Source organism: Euprymna scolopes, chromosome 36 (genome assembly GCF_053919585.1).
Source record: "Euprymna scolopes isolate OS-2025 chromosome 36, ASM5391958v1, whole genome shotgun sequence".
Lineage (NCBI taxonomy): Eukaryota > Metazoa > Mollusca > Cephalopoda > Sepiida > Sepiolidae > Euprymna > Euprymna scolopes.
Genome location: NC_136517.1, coordinates 70,418,535 through 70,442,002, shown reverse-complemented (window position 1 = coordinate 70,442,002; position 23,468 = coordinate 70,418,535). Strand labels below are relative to the sequence as shown.

Below are 23,468 nucleotides of genomic sequence, written 5' to 3'. Positions count from 1 at the left end.
TATTCATATTAAAAACAGATTTAGGGTAAAATTAACTTTTAATGGCCCCCAAAATTGTACTGAAAATTAAAGTTTCTAATCTAAATTTATTATAAAAAAAATGTCAAACATTGTCTGATGATCAAGAATGTTATGGCTATGCTTTACCTGCTGTGACATAAGTGAGGAGGATTTGCAATGCAAGACATGGGCAGTGACGGAAAATAAATTTAGGGAGGGGGGAAAAAATCACTCTTCATTAATAAAGTGAAAGTAAAAAAGAAAAAGAAACTGTATGCCGTGGGCATAACAGGACCGTTAAAAGTCAATTTCACCAACAGAGTAGATAAATGTAAGCCAAATTAAATTGCACTTACCTGTAAAAACGGCACTATTCCGGGTGACAGATACGGTTTCACCATTCTTTATAATTTCTTCTTCCTGTGAAATATCATAAGAAACAGTTTCACTTAGAATTTTCCGTGGAGTGACAGCAGGCATGTTTTTTATTGTCTTATTTTGAATTTTTTTTTTTTTTTTTCAAAAGAGGATTGGAGTTTACACACACAAAAACAAAACAAAAAAATAAACCGATAAACAACGACTCACTTCACTATTAATCAATAAATGCCAATTAATTTTTGTTTTGTTGTTAAAATTAAAACTATTCTCTTTCCTCTCCAGCTTACTGACAGGTGAGCAGTTTTTTTTTTTGTTTTTTTTTTTTTGTATGGGCGGGTGGAGGTTATAGGGTCCTTATGCCGTTTTACGAATTCTGATTAAGGGAAATTATTGCCAAAACAAACGGAAATGAATTAATATTGATGACTCTTAGAATATACAAACTCAGCAATCAGTTTAGTTGTGTTGTGGGTATATTTTTTTATCCCTGTTTTTTTTTTTTTTTTGCTTGTCTTTATGTGTGTGTGGGTGGGTGGGGGGTGAAATTTGGTTAGATTAGTACATATAATGGATAGAGCAGTCTTTATGTGTGTCGTACGTTAGATTTATTGTAAAATGTCTAGGAGAAAAGGAAGCGTATATGTATGTGGGGTGGGGGATGCTGGATGTTGGGAAGGGGGTGTTAAAAAATTTGGGAGTTGTGGTAGTGCTAACCAAAAATGACTAACAAGAATGCAACAAAGAATGACTGGCATTCCAATAGAATTAAAGTTACATGCTCAATGGTTTTGTTTACTAGTCTTTGAAAGAAAAAAAACTTGGAAATTCTTTTTAAACATTTCGATTTTTCAGTAAAATTTTACTTTAATCATATTTACTATTGGATAACGTAAGAATTTCGTTTCGTTACTGATAAAAATTTGAAATGAAATTTTAATCCGTAAACAAATTGAAAATATTCAATTCAGCTTAAAAAGTAAATGTTTTTTCCCAGTTAAAAAGAAAAATAATTGTTTTCCATTGAAAAAAAATTGGCCAAATGAATATTTCGCCGGTTAAGTGAAAAAGTTTTTGGAAAGAAAAACCATGTTAGAATCTACAGTAAGGTTTAGGTTTTAATTAAAATCATCACCATATTCATGCTATTGTAACTTTTTAAAGGCAGTTAACGAGGAGGAGGAGGAGTCATGCTAAAAAGTTAGTAAAAAAAGAAGAAACATTTGAAAATGAATGTTAAATATTTGGCTAACAAATAAAATAATATTGTGAAACATTTGTTGCAATTAAAATTAAAAAAATCATTGAATTTAACAATTATTAATGAAATGTTCTTTTTCAAAAGAAATATGCAAATTATGCATATTTGCGATTGATATTGCATGAGCTAGCTTATAAAAGGTTCGTATTATTTGGATTCATTAGACTACTGTTCTCATCTTGAGTGTGATTTTCACAACGTTTCGGTCGATGTAACCTCCGACCTTCTTCAGGTGTATCTTGTCGAACTCGGGCATATTTCTGTCGAACTTAAAAATTTGAATGGAATTTCGAGCAGAACCCTTTATTTACTTCACGGGGTAGCGTGCTCTTGTTCCGTCAGCCATGACTGGATAGAGGTACTAAGTAATTCTGGAAGGAAAAGGGGCACTATCTACCATTATGGGACGAAGTAAAAATTATAGACAGAGAGGAACGGTGGAGAGTAAGACGACTGAAAGAAGCAAGCAGTACATACGCTGGGAAATAACCGACTAATAAGTAGACCTAGTATAGAATTTAATACGATATGGGAACCAGTAATTATAAACAAAGTAAAAATAGAGAGATACGTTAATATATAGTTATAATTAGTAATAAATAAGGTTCAATCCTCAGTGTGGGCGACCGAAAAATACATTTGCGAATTATTTAGAACCTCTATCCAGTCATACCTGTTGGAACAAGAGCACGCTACCCTCGTGATGTAAATAAAGGATTCTGCTTGAAATTCCATCCAAATTCCCGAGTTCGACAAAAACATTGCCGGCAAGATACACCTGAAGAAGATCGGAGGTTACATCGACGAAAACATTGTGAAAATCACACTCAAGATGAGAATAGTAGTCCAAATAATACGAATAACAAATCCTCATCTCAAAAATTCAGAAACGTCTTATAAATGATTTTTTGGAGTTTGTCTAGTTTCTCGCAGTAATGTCAAACTTTTGCATTCAATAGCGGAAAAAGCGTACGTACACACACACACACACACACACACACACACACACACACACACATTCCACATACAAATATTTATTATGAAAAAATAATATAGTAAAAAATAAAAGTATAGCTTCATGACAGACACAAACATGAATTAAGATGTAAAAATGAAAAGTGATTAGTGTTGAGAGAGAGAGAGCGAGAGAGAGAGCGAGAGAGAGATAGCGAAAGAGAAAGACAGAAAGCAATCGACAGAGAGAGAGACAGAGATATCGAACAAGAGAGAGAGAGAGAGAGAGAGAGATATCGAACAAGAAAGAGAAAGACAGACAGAGATATCGAATACGAGAGAGAGACAGAAAGAGATTTTTTTTTTTTTTACACGGTGGTCCACCACTTATCAAGGCCCGGAAGCCACTCAAGGTTATTGCAAGTACAGTACGTTAGTGAGGAGATTTGATGAAGTGTTTACTTAAGGGGGCGGTTCAACGTTGGACTTGAAGACATCCAAGTTGTAGTCAGGTGGGAAGCAGGCAGATGGAACAGAGTTCCACAGGCGTGCAGTTCTAAGAAAGAAGCTTTGTTCATGGAATCCACGTTTGGATTTAGGCACAGATAAAGAGTGGGGGAAATTTTTCACAGTGGATTCAGCTAGACGGGTGTTTTTCGTGAAAGATTGGCGAGGGGAGGACCAGAGATTGGATTTCAGACGAGCACCTGCCATGGAAATAACGATAAAACAAGGATAAGCTCGCAACGTCTCTTCTGTGGGAGAGAGGTTGCAGGGTAGAGAAAAGGGCATCCCCCACTAAGCCACGAAGTCTATTTTGTACTCTGTCAAGACAGGATAGGCTGTTTTTAGCAGCTCCTGCCCAGATATGGCAGCAGTATTCCATCCTTGGACGTACTTAGGTTTTATATAGATAGAGAATTGCATCAGTATGGAGCGGTAGAAGGATTCCACCATCTTTCCAGCGACCTTGGCAACAGACTTGATGTACGTGTTCCATTTCAGATCAGGAGTAAAGGACAAACCTAGAAGCTTGTCAAAACACGGGGCTTCTAGACGAAAGCCATCCATTTCAATTGATGCCAGATGGGGATCAGATATTTGATGATGTAAAGATAGGAGTTTGGTTTTAGATGCATTAAAAGGTAACCAGCCACGTCTTCCCCCACTGAACCACACGCTCGAGATCAGAGGAGAGAGAATCAGAGAGAACTTTGTCATTTACAGCCTTTGATGTGTTGCTGTAGATGGTCGTGTTATCAGCATAGATGTCAACGAATGATTTAAGCATGTGTTTAGGGAGGTCATTGATGTAGATCAGGAAGAGAGTTGGGCCCAGGATTGACCTTTGAGGGACTCCAGCATTAATACTGCAGGCCTCTGATTTTTGTCCATCGACCACTACTCTTATGAACCTATCGGAGAGAAATGATTTAATAGTTGAGAAAACTTTTCCAGTTATACCGTAGCTGGAAATCTTGTGAAGTAGGCCCTTATGCCAAACCTTATTGAAGGCCTTTGATATGTCAAGAGCAATTGCCCTAGAAAGGAAGCCTTTGTCAAGAGATTTACTAATCCTGTGAGATATAACCGTTAGCACATCTGCGGTCGATATCGAACAAGAGAGAGAGAGAGAGAGAGAGAGATATCGAACAAGAGAGAGAGATATCGAACAAGAGAGAGAGAGAGATATCGAACAAGAGAGAGAGAGAGAGAGATATCGAACAAGAGAGAGAGAGAGAGATATATCGAACGAGAGAGAGAGAGATATCGAACGAGAGAGAGATATCGAACAAGAGAGAGAGAGAGAGAGATATCGAACAAGAGAAAGAGAGAGATATCGAACAAGAGAGAGAGAGAGATATCGAACAAGAGAGAGAGATATCGAACAAGAGAGAGAGAGAGATATCGAACAAGAGAGAGGGAGAGAGAGATATCGAACAAGAGAGAGGGAGAGAGAGATATCGAACAAGAGAGAGGGAGAGAGAGATATCGAACAAGAGAGGGAGAGAGAGATATCGAACAAGAGAGGGAGAGAGAGATATCGAACAAGAGAGGGAGAGAGAGATATCGAACAAGAGAGGGAGAGAGAGATATCGAACAAGAGAGGGAGAGAGAGATATCGAACAAGAGAGGGAGAGAGAGATATCGAACAAGAGAGGGAGAGAGAGATATCGAACAAGAGAGGGAGAGAGAGATATCGAACAAGAGAGAGAGAGATATCGAACAAGAGAGAGAGAGATATCGAACAAGAGAGAGAGGGATATTGATAGAGCTCTTTCTATCAATACTTAAAGAGATATTGAGCGAAGAAGACAGATCGAGAGAAGGAGACAGAGAGATCAAGGATGGTGAGAGACTGAATGAGAGAGAGTGAGAGAAAGATTGAATGAGACAGAAGGAGAGAGAGGGATAAAATGGGAGAGCGAGAGAGAGAGCGAGAGAAAACTGGAGAGAGGGAGGGAGAATGAGATGGAGGGAGAAAAATAAAGAAGGAAAGTGTAAGAAAAGTAAACGAGGGTTAAAGAATATGAAATATGCAGGAGGATGGCTAAGTGACTTCTTTTGGCAACAGTGGCTGTTGCATCTCAGGTTACCAAACATCTCACCCTAAACTTGGTAATGAAAGTTCTTTTCCTGCCAAAACTACCCGCGCCCACCTATCTAACAATTCCGATGTTTATAAAACATGGGAGGAGGGAACTAAATAGAGAGAGTGTGGATGGTAATAACAATAGAGAGGGGGAGATATTAACTTAGTCATGAAAACTGTAAGTAAAATATGAAAAAAGCTTTAGTTATTGTTTTGGACTTTTGGTGAGTGAAATTTTTTTAATAAATAAATTATCAAATAAATTAAAAAAAAAGAAACGAAGAAAAAAAAATGTATATAATCAGTTTTTATACGAGACAAACACAAAATTCAAACATTTTATTATAGATATTTTAATAAAGACTTGACCATCAACAAGATAGAATTAAAATATCAACACTTCAAAAATCCACATTTAAGACCGAAAGTCAATTTCAGTCAAATTTTATGTGAGAATAAAAAATGTTTCTGTTGTTAAAAAAAACAAAACAAAAAAAACAAAACTTATTTATTAATTTCAATCTTTTTATTTTATAAGGAAAAATTGTGATTTTAAAAAACTCTAATTTTATGGGAATTCTGTCTGTGTAAAACAAAACGTTAAAAGTAAAAAAACAAAAAAAAACATCAATGACACAATTACAATAAAAATGACACGATTACAATAAAAAATGACACGATTACAACAAAAAGCTTAACAAAATTCAAGTAGTAATTCAGGTAGGACCAGCTAGTTTATAATGAAATAAAATTTTACCTGAAAAAAAAAAAATAAAATAAATGAATAAATAAAATAAATAATAAAAAAGAAAGCAACCCCTGTAATGAACGTGCGTCAGAAGCATAGATGAGTCATTAAATTCCTACATGCAGATAACACTGAACCAATCAACATTCACCGGCGTTTGATGTAGTTGATGTCAGTACAGTTAAGAGATGGGTTTGTCAATTTCAGAGCGGTGACAGAGATGTGAATAGCAAAGTGCGCTTCAGACTTTTATGACAGGCGCATTAATAAAGGCTAAAGTGAGAATAATAGTAACTATGTAGAAAAATGAATTCTGGAGCACGAGAGGTAGCTTATTTTAAATGGTACAAGGTGCCTTCAATAAGTTTCCGGACATTTTTTTGAACAGACATTTAAAATTGTCGTAGACTCTTGAAAATTAATTATGTTATTGCTATACATCTTATGAGATGACTGACCAATTTTTATGATTTTAGGTTAAAATAAACAGCTACAGCAGGAATTGGAATACATCCTACTAAAGCCTGATTGTCACAGCTGATGAATTTCAAAAATATAATCTGGATGCGAGGACAATTTAGAAGAACAATAATCAATAAAATTCTGTTTTAAACTTGGAAAAAATGCCACAGAAACGTATGGAATGCTTCGGACTGCTTTTCGACCATCTTGCATGAATCGAGCATCAGTTTTTGAATGGTATAAGGAAAGCAGGGAGACTGAGAGATGATGAGATGTGGGAGGAGTAAGGAAGTTAGAACACCAGAGTTAATTGGCCAAAAACAATTTCATCGATAAGGACCATTGCGTGTCTATAGAGACAATAAGTGCACAGTCAGTGCGGGAACTGTACACACAATTATTTGCGAAGAACGGAAGATGTAGAATATTTGCGTGAATGTACCAGTCTACAACTGCATCGTTTTCACAAAGTTACAGGGGAGACTAAAACTTGCTATGGCTTCAAATGATCTGAAATAAAAGCAAGGGGAGATTTGATTCCAAATATTTCTCATGTGTTATATCTCCCCTCTTATGGAAATAGGGTACGATTATGAATATCTCCAGTATCAAATAATATTTATACATTGTGAAATTTACTTTATGTATGAAAAACCAAAGATATTTTGTAATTCATATGCAAAACTAGGAAAACAAATGATTATGATTAAAATATTGGTAAAGGTGCAGTATCTTTCCACACACAAAAAAAAAAAAACCCAAAAAACACTTTAAAATTACTACTATTGTAGGTTTTTGTGGGTGCTGAAAACAAAAACAAAAGTTAAAATCCCAGGAAACGAGTAATTTCAATGATACGAATAAATTATAGTTTAAAAAAATGGGGGGATCACTTTTCTATATTAATTTAACGTAAAATAAACACCCACTTTATAGCCAAGGTGGCCATAAAGTTGGTGCTTATTTTATGTAAAATTAATATAGAAAAGTGATTCCCCACTTGTTTAAACAATAATGTGTGACTTTAAGGGAAAATATCACATAGGTCACTACACAAGTCAAGTCATTAGCTTTCTAACGAACCTTCATTTGTTAAATTCTGATCGATAGTCACCAAGATTTCAAACTTATAAAATTGCCCCCAAAAGTGTTATCTATATATAAAAGTGAAAATGTCTGTATGTCTGTGTACACTTCCTTACCAAATAATTCTGTCAAATTTGACATAAGGGGTATTGAGATTTGGGAAAATCTTAATTGGTTTTTCGGCCAGAAATTTGGCTGTTAAGGGGCCAAAGTTCAATGATTTGACCTTTGAGAACTCTACCAAACTCTTCCGCCAATTTTGGGCCGAAACACTTGAAATTTTAGATATAGGTTAGTTGGACATGGATTTAACTTTATACTTTGATTTGAGCCCAAAACAATAAATGTTAAGGAGGTCTTAATTTAAAAAAATATTGACCTCTGTGGTCTCTACCAAATTACTCAGCCATTTTTGGGTCTAAACATTTGAAATTTTACATAAAAGGCATTCAGACATGCAGTAAGCTTTTTAATGAGTTTTTAGGCAAAAATTTAGTTGGCAAGAGGTCAACGTTTACAGAGTTGATCTTTGAAGACTCTACCAAACTCCTCCGCCAATTTTGGGTCTAAACACTTGAAATTTTAGATGTAAGTTACTTGGACATGGGTCAAACATTTTAATTTAATTTGAGCCCAAAACAATAAATGTTAAGGAGTCAAAATTGGAGTCAAAGTTTAAAATAATTTGATGTCTGCAGTTTCTACCAAGTTTTCGCTATGGTAGTTTAAGAAGCCTATTATATAGAAAGGCATTACTGTACCTATTCACACTTTTTTAATATATAGATATGCACATAAAGTTATGAACAGTACATATGGCCCGAGCAAAGCCGGGCGGAACTGCTAGTATGTATATCTATATATCTACAAAAGTGAACTTGTCTGTGTGTCTGTGTACATTTCCCTACGCAATAACTGTCAATTTTTAGTCTACAGACTCGAAATTTGATATACAGGGTACTGAGATTTGGGAAAATCGATGTGATCGGTTTTCGGCCAGAAATTTGGCTGTAAAGGGGTCAAAGTTCAATGATTTGACCTTTGAGAACTCTACCAAACTCCTCCGACAATTTTGGCTCTAGACACTTGAACTTTTAGATATAGGTTTCTTGGACATGGATCTAACTTAATAACTTGATTTGAGCCCAAAACAATTTTTAGGGGTCATAATAGGGGTCAAAGTTAAAAAAATTGACCGTTTTTGGATTTTTTTTTTTTTTTTTTGTTCAGCATACACCTCCAAACATCCGGGCACCCATGCTAGTATATCTATAAAAGTGAAATTGGCTGTCTGTGTGTGTACATTTCCCTACCAAACTACTCTGTCAATTTTCAGTCTACAAACTCGAAATTTGATATAAGGGGTATTGAGATTTGGGAAAATCTTTTTAATTGGTTTTCAGCCAGAAATTTGGCTGTCAAGGAGTCAAAGTTCAATGATTTGACCTTTGAAAACTCTACCAACATCCTCTGCCAATTGTGGGTCTAAACACTTGAAATTTTAAATGTAGGTTACTTGGACATGGATCAAACTTATTAATTTGATTTGAACTCAAAATAAGGGGTCAAATTGGGGCTAAAGGTTAAAAGAAATTTGACCTCTGCAGTCTCTACAAAATTACTCAGCCAATTTTTGGTCTAAACAGTTGAAATTTTACATAAAGTATATTCAGACATAGGGAAAGTTTTTTCATGGGTTTTTGGCCAAAAATTTGGGTGCCAAGGGGCCAAAGTTAAAAAGATTTGACCTTTGCAGTCTCTAGCAAATTATTCAACCAATTTTGGATCTAAACATTTGAAATTTTACATGGGTATTCAGATATGCAGCAAACTTTTTAATCAGTTTTTGGGCGAAAATTTGGCTACCAAGAAGTCAAAGTTGAAAGAGTTGACCTTTGCAGATTCTACCAAACTTCTCTACCAATTTTGGGTCTAAACACTTGAAATATTAGATGTAGGTTACCTGGACATAAGTCAAACTTTTTAATATATACATATATATGTATATAGTAGAGCAAGTTATAAAATATATATGGCAATTAAGCTACACAGAATATTTTGCGTTTCATCCACGTTAGGATTCATCAGGCTTACAGAGATAAGCCTGATGTATATTTTTATAACTTACTACCTAGCTCTACCTACATATTGAGCACTGTTGAAATAAATACTTAAAGTTTACACATAAATTTATACTTTCGTATATTAATTTATGTGAGTAAATGAAGTAGTTATATATCTGTCTGTGTACATTTCCCTAGTCAATTTTAAGTCTACAGACTCGAAATTTGAAATACAGGGTACTGAGATTTGGGAAAATCTTTGTAATCTGTTTTCGGAGAGAAATTTGGCTGTTAAGGGGTTAAAGTTTAATGATTTGACCTTTAAGAACTCTACCAAATTCCTCCGACAATTTTGGATCTAAACACTTGAAATTTTAGATATAAGTTCCTTGGACATGGATCTAACTTAATAACTGTATTTGAGCCCAAAACAATAAATGTTAAGGGGTTATAATAGGGGTCAAAGTTAAAAAAAATTTGACCTCTGTGGTCTCTACCAAATTACTCAGACACTTTCTGGTCTAAACATTTGGAATTTTACATAAAGGGTATTCAGGGCAAGTTTTTTAATCGGTTTGGTCGAAAATTTGCGCTACCAATATATAAATGCATGTATGTATGTATATTTGCATGTCTTCCTAAAACTTTTGACAGAGGCGACGGATTTTCACAAGATCAGTATTGTTTTGAAGCTCCACCCTTCAGACGACAAATACCGAAAAATTGGCTAAAAACATTTCTTCACCCTCAACTGGGAGGGTTGCTTTTTTCGCCAATATTTTTGAAAGTTATCCCCTTTTTTCGGTTAAATTTAAACCTACGTCACTTCCGGTTTGAAGGTGATTGTAACAGCAAAGACGTCACATTTTTTTCACATTCTTTTCCTCCTTTGCAGTACGGGTTCGAGCCTGCCTTCCTACTACCACTTTTTTTTTTTTTTTTTGCTCAACACACACCTCCAAACACCCGGGCAACGCCGGGCTGAAATGCTAGTATATATATATATATATATATATATATATATATATATATATATATATATATATATATATATATATGCACATAAAGTTATGAACAGTACATAGGGTCCGAGCCAAGCTGGGCTGAAATGCTAGTGTGTATATATATATATATATATATATATATATGGTATATATTTATACTCAGCGCCAAATTAAATATTGAAATGCTCATAACTTTGGTTCTATGAGACGAAACTACATGAAAATTTGCAAGCTTTTTAAAAATTATAATGCTATTCTATTGTTAAAATTTTATGACGATCGGTAAAAAAAAAAAAAAAAAAAAAAAAAAAAACCCATAAAATATTCCCAAATTTTCCTACATTTATATGTATATAGTCTCCTAGCAGGCCAGCTTTAATTTTGCTGCTTCTGTTGTCTCCCCTGTAGCCTTGCCAGGCTACTAATAATTCAAAATTTAAGCAAATGTTGATCATTTTAAGACATTTTAATAAATAGAGAGGGTAGATTTTTCACAAAAGCAGTATATTCTTTGTTTTGAAGCAACTTTATTATTTCATTTCTTTGTACTTATTAGTGGTCCCTTAACAGTTTCTGTATTATAAACCTGTTCTGGTACTCTTGCTTGTAAAACATTTGAAATAAAAATGGAAACCTTTCAGATGTAATCATTCAATCTGTAATTTTAGCAATGAAAATTTTAATTGCAGATTCGTGGTTTTCATGTCTCACTCAAATGGTGCAAATATTTCAGATATCTGCTGTGAACCAAGATGACCAGATTTCAAATCACGGTTCTGGAGGATTTACAAAATGCTCATTAACAGAATATAACTATCTAAATCTAAAGTAAAAGATTCATATAGATAGAAAGATTTTGTGTTTTTCATATTAACATTATTTCTTCAACAGTATAATACCAATCGTATAATTATATTTCTTAAATTTATATTAAGACAACTTTTGTATATTATTTAATTGCTATAATTTGGTTAGCACAGAATATTTCCCAAATTTTCTAAGCATAAAAAATGCTACTTTTAACATGGTAACTATGGTATTAATGTATTGTATAAAATTAATATAAATAAATCTTTTTCAACAGTTCCTATTACTCCAAGGAACATTTTTAACCTATAATAATGACAGCAATGTTTCTTCTTTCATGTTGGAAAGATACAATGTTTTTATTTGTTTCTTCAACTATATTTAATTTAACATTTTTTTAAAGTAGTAGCATTCTCTAAAACATTATATTTTATTGTTTAGAAACATTTGAAAAATGATACCTCAGTAACAGAATTGAACCAGTTAATATGAAAAATGATGAAATAAAAACTAAAATCATAAGAATTCTTTAACATAAGGGAGATAATTCTGAAGTTAATCAGTTTTTCAATATTTGTGCATTAAATCAATATCTTAACAGTTAAAACATTCAAATGAGTTTCAATGTAGATTAAATTTTTCATGAATTTAACTTCATTGAAATTTTCCTTCAATTCCATTTGAGGTCACTAGGACCAATTATTGGTTAGGTTGATATAATAATTGAAATATATTAGAATATAAAGAAACAAAATTCATTTTTTTTAAATAAATTAAACAAAAAATATCTCTGAAGAATTTATTTTTAAAAAGGTTTAAACATTTTTAAAGAGTTAATTAAAGAACAGCAAGAATTTATTCTGATTTGTCATTTTTTACAGAAACAAAAAAAAATGCAGCATCAATAATTTTTAAGAACGCTATTATGCTGATAGTTTTTTGTTACTTAATCTTATATTGCATATAAATGCTATTTTTAACTTTTCATTTCAAGAAACCATTGTAAAAATAACACTAGTTGAAGTTATTTTTCCTAAGAAACCTTCTGATAAGCAATATATCTCCACACAGGAAATAATGATTGAATACTGCTCGTATAAAATAAAAAAAAATAAAAAAACAAACCTGTTGTTGAAATGCAGATTCCCAAAGTGTACAACTTGGTGTAAGTCATGCCAAAAATTAAATGTTTTTCTTGGAGGAAAAATAATAAATATTGACTTATCAAAAATTATTCAAAAGCTGCAAGATAATTCAATTGAATATTATTTACTTGATGACTCAATTCAGTCTGCTGTCTTCATTCTTTTGTGAAATGATATAAAAAGGTCGAATCCATTTCTTACATATTTTGAAGAATACCGATTTTACTATTTATCTATTTGTTACAGAAATCAAATTTTTTTGTCATGTATATAAAATTTTTTTGTCATGTATATAAAATTTTTTTGTCATGTATATAAAATTTTTTTGTCATGTATATCAACATTTTTTGTCATGTATATAAAATTTTTTTGTCATGTATATAAAATTTTTTTGTCATGTATATCAACATTTTTTGTCATGTATATAAAATTTTTTTGTCATGTATATAAAATTTTTTTGTCATGTATATAAAATTTTTTTGTCATGTATATAAAATTTTTTTGTCATGTATATCAACATTTTTTGTCATGTATATAAAATTTTTTGTCATGTATATCAAATTTTTTGTCATGTATATCAAATTTTTTGTCATGTATATCAAATTTTTTGTCATGTATATCAAATTTTTTGTCATGTATATCAAATTTTTTGTCATGTATATCAAATTTTTTGTCATGTATATCAAATTTTTTGTCATGTATATCAACATTTTTTGTCATGTATATCAAATTTTTTGTCATGTATATCAAATTTTTTGTCATGTATATCAACATTTTTTGTCATGTATATCAACATTTTTTGTCATGTATATCAAATTTTTTGTCATGTATATCAAATTTTTTGTCATGTATATCAAATTTTTTGTCATGTATATCAACATTTTTTGTCATGTATATCAAATTTTTTGTCATGTATATCAAATTTTTTGTCATGTATATCAACATTTTTTGTCATGTATATCAAATTTTTTGTCATGTATATCAAATTTTTTGTCATGTATATCAACATTTTTTGTCATGTATATCAAATTTTTTGTCATGTATATCAAATTTTTTGTCATGTATATCAAATTTTTTGTCATGTATATCAACATTTTTTGTCATGTATATCAAATTTTTTGTCATGTATATCAAATTTTTTGTCATGTATATCAACATTTTTTGTCATGTATATCAAATTTTTTGTCATGTATATCAACATTTTTTGTCATGTATATCAAATTTTTTGTCATGTATATCAAATTTTTTGTCATGTATATCAAATTTTTTGTCATGTATATCAACATTTTTTGTCATGTATATCAAATTTTTTGTCATGTATATCAAATTTTTTGTCATGTATATCAAATTTTTTGTCATGTATATCAACATTTTTTGTCATGTATATCAAATTTTTTGTCATGTATATCAACATTTTTTGTCATGTATATCAAATTTTTTGTCATGTATATCAAATTTTTTGTCATGTATATCAACATTTTTTGTCATGTATATCAAATTTTTTGTCATGTATATCAACATTTTTTGTCATGTATATCAAATTTTTTGTCATGTATATCAAATTTTTTGTCATGTATATCAACATTTTTTGTCATGTATATCAACATTTTTTGTCATGTATATCAAATTTTTTGTCATGTATATCAAATTTTTTGTCATGTATATCAACATTTTTTGTCATGTATATCAAATTTTTTGTCATGTATATCAAATTTTTTGTCATGTATATCAACATTTTTTGTCATGTATATCAAATTTTTTGTCATGTATATCAAATTTTTTGTCATGTATATCAACATTTTTTGTCATGTATATCAAATTTTTTGTCATGTATATCAAATTTTTTGTCATGTATATCAACATTTTTTGTCATGTATATCAAATTTTTTGTCATGTATATCAAATTTTTTGTCATGTATATCAACATTTTTTGTCATGTATATCAAATTTTTTGTCATGTATATCAAATTTTTTGTCATGTATATCAACATTTTTTGTCATGTATATCAAATTTTTTGTCATGTATATCAAATTTTTTGTCATGTATATCAACATTTTTTGTCATGTATATCAAATTTTTTGTCATGTATATCAAATTTTTTGTCATGTATATCAACATTTTTTGTCATGTATATCAACATTTTTTGTCATGTATATCAAATTTTTTGTCATGTATATCAACATTTTTTGTCATGTATATCAACATTTTTTGTCATGTATATCAAATTTTTTGTCATGTATATCAAATTTTTTGTCATGTATATCAAATTTTTGTCATGTATATAAAATTTTTTGTCATGTATATCAACATTTTTTGTCATGTATATAAAATTTTTTTGTCATGTATATCAACATTTTTTGTCATGTATATCAACATTTTTTGTCATGTATATAAAATTTTTTGTCATGTATATCAAATTTTTTGTCATGTATATCAAATTTTTTGTCATGTATATCAAATTTTTTGTCATGTATATCAACATTTTTTGTCATGTATATCAACATTTTTTGTCATGTATATCAAATTTTTTGTCATGTATATCAAATTTTTTGTCATGTATATCAAATTTTTGTCATGTATATAAAATTTTTTGTCATGTATATCAACATTTTTTGTCATGTATATAAAATTTTTTTGTCATGTATATCAACATTTTTTGTCATGTATATCAACATTTTTTGTCATGTATATAAAATTTTTTGTCATGTATATCAAATTTTTTGTCATGTATATCAAATTTTTTGTCATGTATATCAAATTTTTTGTCATGTATATCAAATTTTTTGTCATGTATATCAAATTTTTTGTCATGTATATCAACATTTTTTGTCATGTATATCAACATTTTTTGTCATGTATATCAAATTTTTTGTCATGTATATCAAATTTTTTGTCATGTATATCAAATTTTTGTCATGTATATAAAATTTTTTGTCATGTATATCAACATTTTTTGTCATGTATATAAAATTTTTTTGTCATGTATATAAAATTTTTTTGTCATGTATATAAAATTTTTTTGTCATGTATATCAACATTTTTTGTCATGTATATCAAATTTTTTGTCATGTATATCAAATTTTTTGTCATGTATATCAAATATTTTGTCATGTATATCAAATTTTTTGTCATGTATATCAAATTTTTGTCATGTATATCAAATTTTTTGTCATGTATATCAAATTTTTTGTCATGTATATCAAATTTTTTGTCATGTATATCAAATTTTTTGTCATGTATATCAAATTTTTTGTCATGTATAGCAGTGCTAATAAAATCAGAAAAAAATGATTGAAGGGAAATAACTAACAATACTAATTACAAGACAAAACTTTTCAAGTAAAGAGTGATTGAATCACAGCATTTTTTTTTTAATTAAAATTTTTGCTTGAATTGAAATGAAAGAGCCTGATATGAAACTGGGCTTAATTTTCTTAAAAAAGTAAATTCGTTCAATGAAAATGCATTTTTGTGTTTAAGTAACAGGACTGATTGATTTCATTATTAATTTATTGTTAATTATAAATATTGAAGGAAAAAAAGCAAAACCATTATGTCTTAATTGATAATGGCTGAATATTGTTGAAAAATAAAACGAAACTGACCACTTGACCAATTGAACACTCTTGCAAAAAGCTGTAAGCATAAATGTTTACTTTAAATATTCATACACAATCTGACTTGGAGTAACAATTTTGGTTGAGTGAAATAAATGTGAAAGATAAAATAAAAAATAAAAATTAGTCAAGCAATGCCCCCCCCATTGTACATAAATTATTTCGTCTGCATGGTATATTGCCATCACATTTGGCCGAGTGCACCAACCACTAGCCGCTTTCTCTGCAAAGTTACATCATCGCTGTGTTTGTTTTACAAATACTTCCACGGAATGTGCTCTGATGAATTTACTTGTAACCTCTCAATGGAAGCACTCTCAACACACGTAGATAGCAACAAAATCCACAGTTTCACCATAGAAGCCCTTAGATGCCGCAAGATTTCTACACTAACAACTTTTCTCTGTCCACTTGCCTTTGAAATTCCCTTCATGCTTCCTATTTCTCCAACCAAAATAAATACAAGGATCAAAAGTTTAACAGCATTTGTATATATTATGCAGGAATTGAAATCTAATCTAAACAAAGATCTCGTTATCCAGGTTGCTCCCCTATAAATTTGGCCCCTATCACAGTAGCGACATGCTTTAGTGGCAATATGCTTTGTTTAAAACAACCAAAAAAATTCTACGAAATCAGGACCTTAAACCAAAATGAAAGTGGAGATCACTCTTGTTTCTTATAGACACTTTTCCACAGAGTAGACATTGCTAGTTTCTTTCTGCTCTCCTTATTTCTATGGAACGTGCTTGGCCAAATTCCACCCTCTAATTCCTTTTTGTAAGACATATACTGCAGAAATCTTCATGTGCTGAGTGTCAAATGGAATTTCCATGAAAGAGTTTCCCATCTGTGAAACATTACCACAAGACTGCTTCCCTGCTTATTACAACATGATCACCTTCAAATCTAATGTCAACAAATACTTGTCATAAACTGAACCAATAACTAATCAAACTTTGTTCATTCCACCATTTTCAATCATCTCATAGTATTTTTCATCTTTCAATGGACACTCATTGAGTTTTATTCACCTTTATCCTTCAGTGGATTTTGGCTTTGATAAGTGATTTATTAGTAAACACACACACACACACACACACACACACACACACACACACACACACACACACACACACACACACACAAATATGCAATTTGTATGAACAGAGGAAATTTAATTTAGTTACTCCATTACCATTATGTTCACAATTAAAGATATTTAGAAGAAAAAAGAAAAAAAAAACCCAGGAATTTACTGACCTGTGTAAAATTATTCCGAATTACCCAAGAAACCCGTGACATTGTTAAACAAAAACACCTTTTCTTGTTCTCATTTAAAAATATAAAAGGCGAATCCAATCAAACAGCTTATCAGTAGAAGAGCTTTTGTCAAGAAATGATAGACAAGTCTATATTTGCAATAAAACACTCACATGACAATGAAATGCTCCTGAAACAGGTTTAGAGATTATTGTGAATTGGGTAGAGTTGGAAATAAAAAAACAGGAAGTAGTCAAAGGTCGAGATAAATATTCAAGGCTTAAAAATCACAAATCAAGTAAAATGTAATTTGAACAAAAAGTAGAAAAAGAAAAGAAAAAAAATATGCACCTATGGACAAATTTTCATATTTTCAAAATGTTGGTTTATCTTATAATAAACAAAATGTTGGTTTATCTTATAATAAACAAAATGTTGGTTTATCTTATAATAAACAAAATGTTGGTTCATCTTATAATAAACAAAATGTTGGTTCATCTTATAATAAACAAAATGTTGGTTCATCTTATAATAAACAAAATGTTGGTTCATCTTATAATAAACAAAATGTTGGTTCATCTTATAATAAACAAAATGTTGGTTCATCTTATAATAAACAAAATGTTGGTTCATCTTATAATAAACAAAATGTTGGTTCATCTTATAATAAACAAAGATTTGCTGTTTGTAACACATTTTTCATATTTTCACAAAAATTGTAAAATTATCCTTTTAATAAAAATATATTGAAACCCATTCCAGCATCAGGCTCACCCATGCTACAATTCAACAGTTTCTGTTTCTCAATCATTTATTTAATATATATGTTTAAACTATTGAATCAAATCAAATTTGACATGAAACATCCTGGAAATATCTGGGAGAGGAGGGGGCGTTCTAATATTAGCACTGTTAATAATAAATACAAGGATCAAAAGTTTAACAGCATTTGTATATATTATACATTATTTGTGAAATGTATATCATGCAAGTGAAGCAGTTGAAGTTATCGAAGATGCACACTGTGGTTGGTCAGATTACAGTAACTGGTACACTGACACATTGTGCAATTTGAAAACCGCACAAAGGAAATACAAAAGCAGATATGACTACATTGAGAAGGTAGCTCACTAGTGAGTATACAAGCAAAAACATTTTGAAAATATAGAAGATAAATGGTACAGGTGTAAACTGGAGAGGTATAAAATCTGATGCGAGATAGAAAGACAAACTCATTCAAGAAAACTGGATGAAATAGTAAGCATCAAGAAGGAGAACAAGTAGATTTCATTATCCCAGCACATCACATGGTGAGGATCAAGGGGATAAAAGGAACTAAGCTAATGAATGGAGCTTGCCAGAAAAATAAAGAGAATATGGAACATGAAGACCACTGTAATACCAAGAATAGGAGCACTAGGAACAATTTTGAAAAACCTGGAAAAAGACTAGGAGACATTAGAATCAAAGTGAGGATTGGTATTATACAAAGCATGGCACAGATGAATACAGGCTGAAATATTAAGGAAATGTTAGAACTTGACGACACTGACCAATCATATGTAAACAAAGACATAAACAGAAGTAGAAAAAATATTACACAAAAAAAAAAAAAAAAAGGGAACTAAAATTGACCAAAGAATTTCATAATAATGCTAGTATAGATTGATGCCACAGAAAATGGTCATGAAGGATCAGGGAAGATGGAAAGACTGAGGAAGGAGTTATCTATCCAAAGCTCTACTGTAAGGGCACAGAAAACACTTGAATTTGGAGGAGCATTACTATCACTGATTCCAGAAAAACCAATGAATGGTATCAGTGAAAAATTAATATTAAACAATGAATGGTATCAGTGAAAAATTAATATTAAACAATGAATGGTATCAGTGAAAAATTAATATTAAACAATGAATGGTATCAGTGAAAAATTAATATTAAACAATAAATGGTATCAGTGAAAAATTAATATTAAACAATGGATGCAAAAACACAACATGATTTGCAATGATTACTGAAAAAAGCACAGTGGTAGAAATCTAGGAAAATTTTTACTCAGATTCCAGGGAACACTTTCCTGTCGTTGCTAGTGAATGATCACTTCTGATAACTAGTCAGTAACTGCTGAAAAGTTGGGTTTGATATGACTCGATTAGTCGAAGGATGAAAAAATTTAAAATAATTTATTCCAATAACGTTTTTGTGAAAAGTAAAAATTGGAACTTTCAACATCTCTGCAAGTTTCCTCATTGACATTTTCCATTCAAAAGACTTTAATCCACCAACAGTAAAAAATCTTTCAACACAAGCTTGCATAACTAAGATAAATCACATTTGAATTTTGCAAATCATCTCATTCACAAACGCTTTTAGTTTATCCCCCACCTCTTGGTCAAGCAATTTTTAACAGGTTAACAGAATAAAAGAAAACAAACATAATGGGAGATGTAACCGGTTGGGTTAGCAAACTGCAAGTGAGACCAACACATTCAGGATTAAGAAAGTTGAGATTTCAGCATTTGAACAATTTTTTTTACAAATACCAAATTTATTAAAAGTGTTTTAAAACTTTTTTCATATGATCAAAGTAAAAGACAAGAATTCGTTCTTTAATACAACAGAGGTATATGTGAAAATTTTCTATTGGTTTAGCAACACAAATCAACTATAATACTTGACATGTGTTTTTATTTAATGTTAGAAATCTGTATTAATCCATCAAAATACCTTTTAATATAAAAAGTAAAAACTAGTCAGCCATTTTTGTAAAAATAAAATAATGTCCGACATGCTTACACAATTACTCTTTGGCATTAAAGCTTTAGATTATTGAATTGAAGCATAATATTTGCACGTTTTTTATTGTTAAAATATTGTTTTAATTGATATTTACTTGTGTTCTCATATTGTGTGCTACAACTTTGAGTACAAAAATGTATTGAAAGTTTATTCTTTTTAAATCTGGTGACAAGGTTTGCAAAGCAAGGAAATGGTCGCTTATTGGATTTTGCTGAATGTAGAAGATGGGTATTCATCAATATTATGGTTCATTTGTCGTATCTTAAATGAAAGGCGAACATTAATTTTTTAAACCAATTTCTGTTGTATGAAAGAAATGAACAATTGATAAAAGGGACAAATGGACAAAGTGAATCCAACAAACAAGGCCAATTTCTTAAATTAAAAAGATGGGAGTTTGGACAAATCGAGGTAAACAAGTAATGGCTAAAGTTCTGGGATAATAATTCAGGGGGTGGAAGCACACATAGTAGAATGGTCAATAGGTGTGCAGACGAGGAGACGGGTCACACACTGAGTGATCGATGGACATGGGGACAGTAGAGGGAAGTTTTATCTAGGTTTGGGTGTGTTGTGTAGTGCATTCTGAAATACTCACACTACGCACACTTTTCTGTAGAAATGCACATTTGTTGCAAGCGTCTGCAGCAACAGTCGAGTTTTTGGAAAAAGAAGTTTTGTAAGGGCCGGACGGTTGAGCAATTAAATGGATGTTGTTTCGTCTGTGTTTTTTGCACAGCACCAGATATTTGGTTGATGTGAACGAGGCCTGAAATTTTTACGTCACATATAATTTTTTTATCAGAAGATAAACAATATTTACTTTTATTCACTATTTTGGATCATATAACGGATAATATAAATTAATCAAAAATATGAAAAATAATTTGTTTTGTTATGAGAATAAAAAAAGTTAATTATGTTACAATTAGTTTGTTTAAATAAATTTGAAAAGTTAAGATTTAAACACTTAAAATGAGATTTTATAATTTAAAAATATTGAAATTAAAATATTTAAAAGAAAAAATTAATAATTTTCTCAAAAAATAAAAATAACTTAATAAAAATGAAAATAACCACAAAATAATTAATTAAACATTAAATTGCATCAAATAAAGAAAATGAATAGAAAAAATAGAATAAAGTTGAAATTAAATAATTTTCAAATTTCCAAGAATTATTTTATAAAATACAAAAACATTTTTAAGAATTTAAATATTTTGAAATTAAAAAAAAAAAAAAAAAAAACATTTGCGAAAATAAAGTTTTCATTTTCCCTTTTACTAATTGTTGGATTTTTATTAAATTCAAAAGGAAAATTCTTCATGAAATCGAAACAAACAATAAAATAAAAAAGAATTTAAAAATCAAAGATAGAAATGGATTTTATAAATAAATAAAACAAATAATTGATCGAGGCATAAAATGAACGAATTTTTCCAGATATGATCAGAAAAAAATGAATTTAATAAAAATAAACTACAAAAAAAAGAAAAGAAAAAAAAAATTGAAATAAAATTTTTTTGTATTTTTTTTAATTATTATTTGCAATCACCTGAATTACTAGGATGATGGTTAAATATAAAAAATAATATAAAATATGAATGGTTAACAATAAAAATGCTATTTGCCTTTAAAAAAATGCCATTTCAAACTTTTAAGTTACACTTCAGAAAAAAAAACAAAAAAACAGCTGAAGTTTTCTAATCAACACTAGTAATCTTCAATTACAATGTCTTTCTAAAATATACAAGCATTTGAAACATGGACACACAGTGGAACTATTAGCAATACTTCGTTTTAGTAAGATCTGTATGGATGCTTACCATCGATAGTAGAGATAGAAAAAATGACCAACACGTTTATGGTAAACAAAAATTTATAAAACTGTAATGAGAATTAATAAGAGTAAAATTATTAGCAATACCTGCACATAGACAAGTCGTTAGCATAAACTTTTGTATATCACAGAAGTTGTTATTTTTATGGACAAGAAATAATCACATAGATTGAAAATCAAGTAAAATAGAACAGACCATTTGAAAACAACTGTAGAAAAATTAGTCTTTGTTGTTCAATCGATCCGTTAAGCTTTTCTGAAGAAGGTTAAAGTTTATATCATGTGAAAACTCAAAAACGGATGACCTGCATCATTATGATTAATACTGAATTAAAAAATTTGGAAATTTTAGCTCAATACTCCTTGTGAGCTGAAGATGGAGATGTAGAAATAGTAAGAGGAAGAATCAATTGAGAAGCTGCACAAAAAAATGCAGCAAAATCCAAGGAAGGCAAAATGAACGTCGGCAAGAAGAGAGATGAAAGTTAGAATGATGATTATGAAGAAAATGCTGAATGAGAATCATTACTTCTCATACAAGAGGATTGTGAACTTTTCCTACTAGCATGGATACCCGGTGTTGCCCGGGTGGGCATGAAGTTTGGTTTGAACACAACTGCTATACTAAGGATATTGAGCAATCCCCAGAAAAGAAAAGAATTGCCCCCAAAAAGAAGTAGGTGCCCCCCCAAAAAAAACAAATGAATAAAAATAAAAACTTTTCTTTCAATCAAAATAGCAACAAGTGCCTGTGCGACCACAAAAATTAACTGCAGTAGGCAGGCTCAAACCGGAAACATGAAAGAGGGAAAGAAGTTAATGGCATCAGACCACAACGACCCTGCAAAATAGTGTTTTTAAACATACTTTGTTTGCTACGTGTGTGTGACTTGTGAAAATCTTGTCGCGAAAAGTGACCCCCATCCCCTGCAAGAAATGGTCCAGTTGACTACCACAGAATTAATCTTTTTATCTCATTTTCACATATGCGTCCAAGGGATCGCTCTCTCAGATGGTACCGGTTTCCACCCAGTCCAATGCGATTGACAAAAGGTTTTAGTGAACATACAAACAGACGTTTCAGATGTATATAATAGACTAGCGGGGGTGCCGGTAGGTGTAAAAAAAGTTTTGGTAGGGAGGTAGCCTTGAGGCTAAGGCGGGAAAAAAAAGTGTGACACGTTACCGCGATACTAAGCGGGCAGAGAAGTGAGAATGGGTGAAATTAAACGTTTAAAAAAGCAGGGGGTTAAACGGGCTTCAACGTCTGGTTTTCTAGGTCAAATATCATGCCATAGAAAAATGAAATCACATTTTGTGAATTTTGTATAAAAGTTTCTTCCCTAGGACTGCTAGACTTTGGAATTCTCTTCCGGGTTCCTGTTTCCCTGACTGCATTGACATGCAGAAGTTCAAATATAATGGAAACAGACATCTTGCTACTCAA

General features: G+C 30.8%; 1 protein-coding gene and 1 long non-coding RNA gene across 16 annotated transcripts in view; one reads left to right on the top strand and one right to left on the bottom strand.

The window, feature by feature from the left end:
• The window catches only part of LOC145260568 (uncharacterized), a 504,115-nt gene that overhangs the window by 208,562 nt on the left and 272,085 nt on the right, over positions 1 to 23,468 (bottom strand). For all 15 annotated transcript variants that reach the window (XR_013864332.1, XR_013864331.1, XM_080118839.1 and 12 more), the window contains one exon: positions 357 to 420. Coding sequence is in view for 13 of the 15 variants with exons in the window: in XM_080118839.1 (XP_079974965.1) it covers positions 357 to 420 (64 nt within the window). In the remaining 2 variants the exon portion in view is untranslated. The remainder of the gene's footprint in view (positions 1 to 356; positions 421 to 23,468) is intronic.
• Positions 1 to 23,468, top strand: part of LOC145260569 (uncharacterized) — a 239,274-nt gene that overhangs the window by 16,104 nt on the left and 199,702 nt on the right. The window lies entirely within an intron of this gene.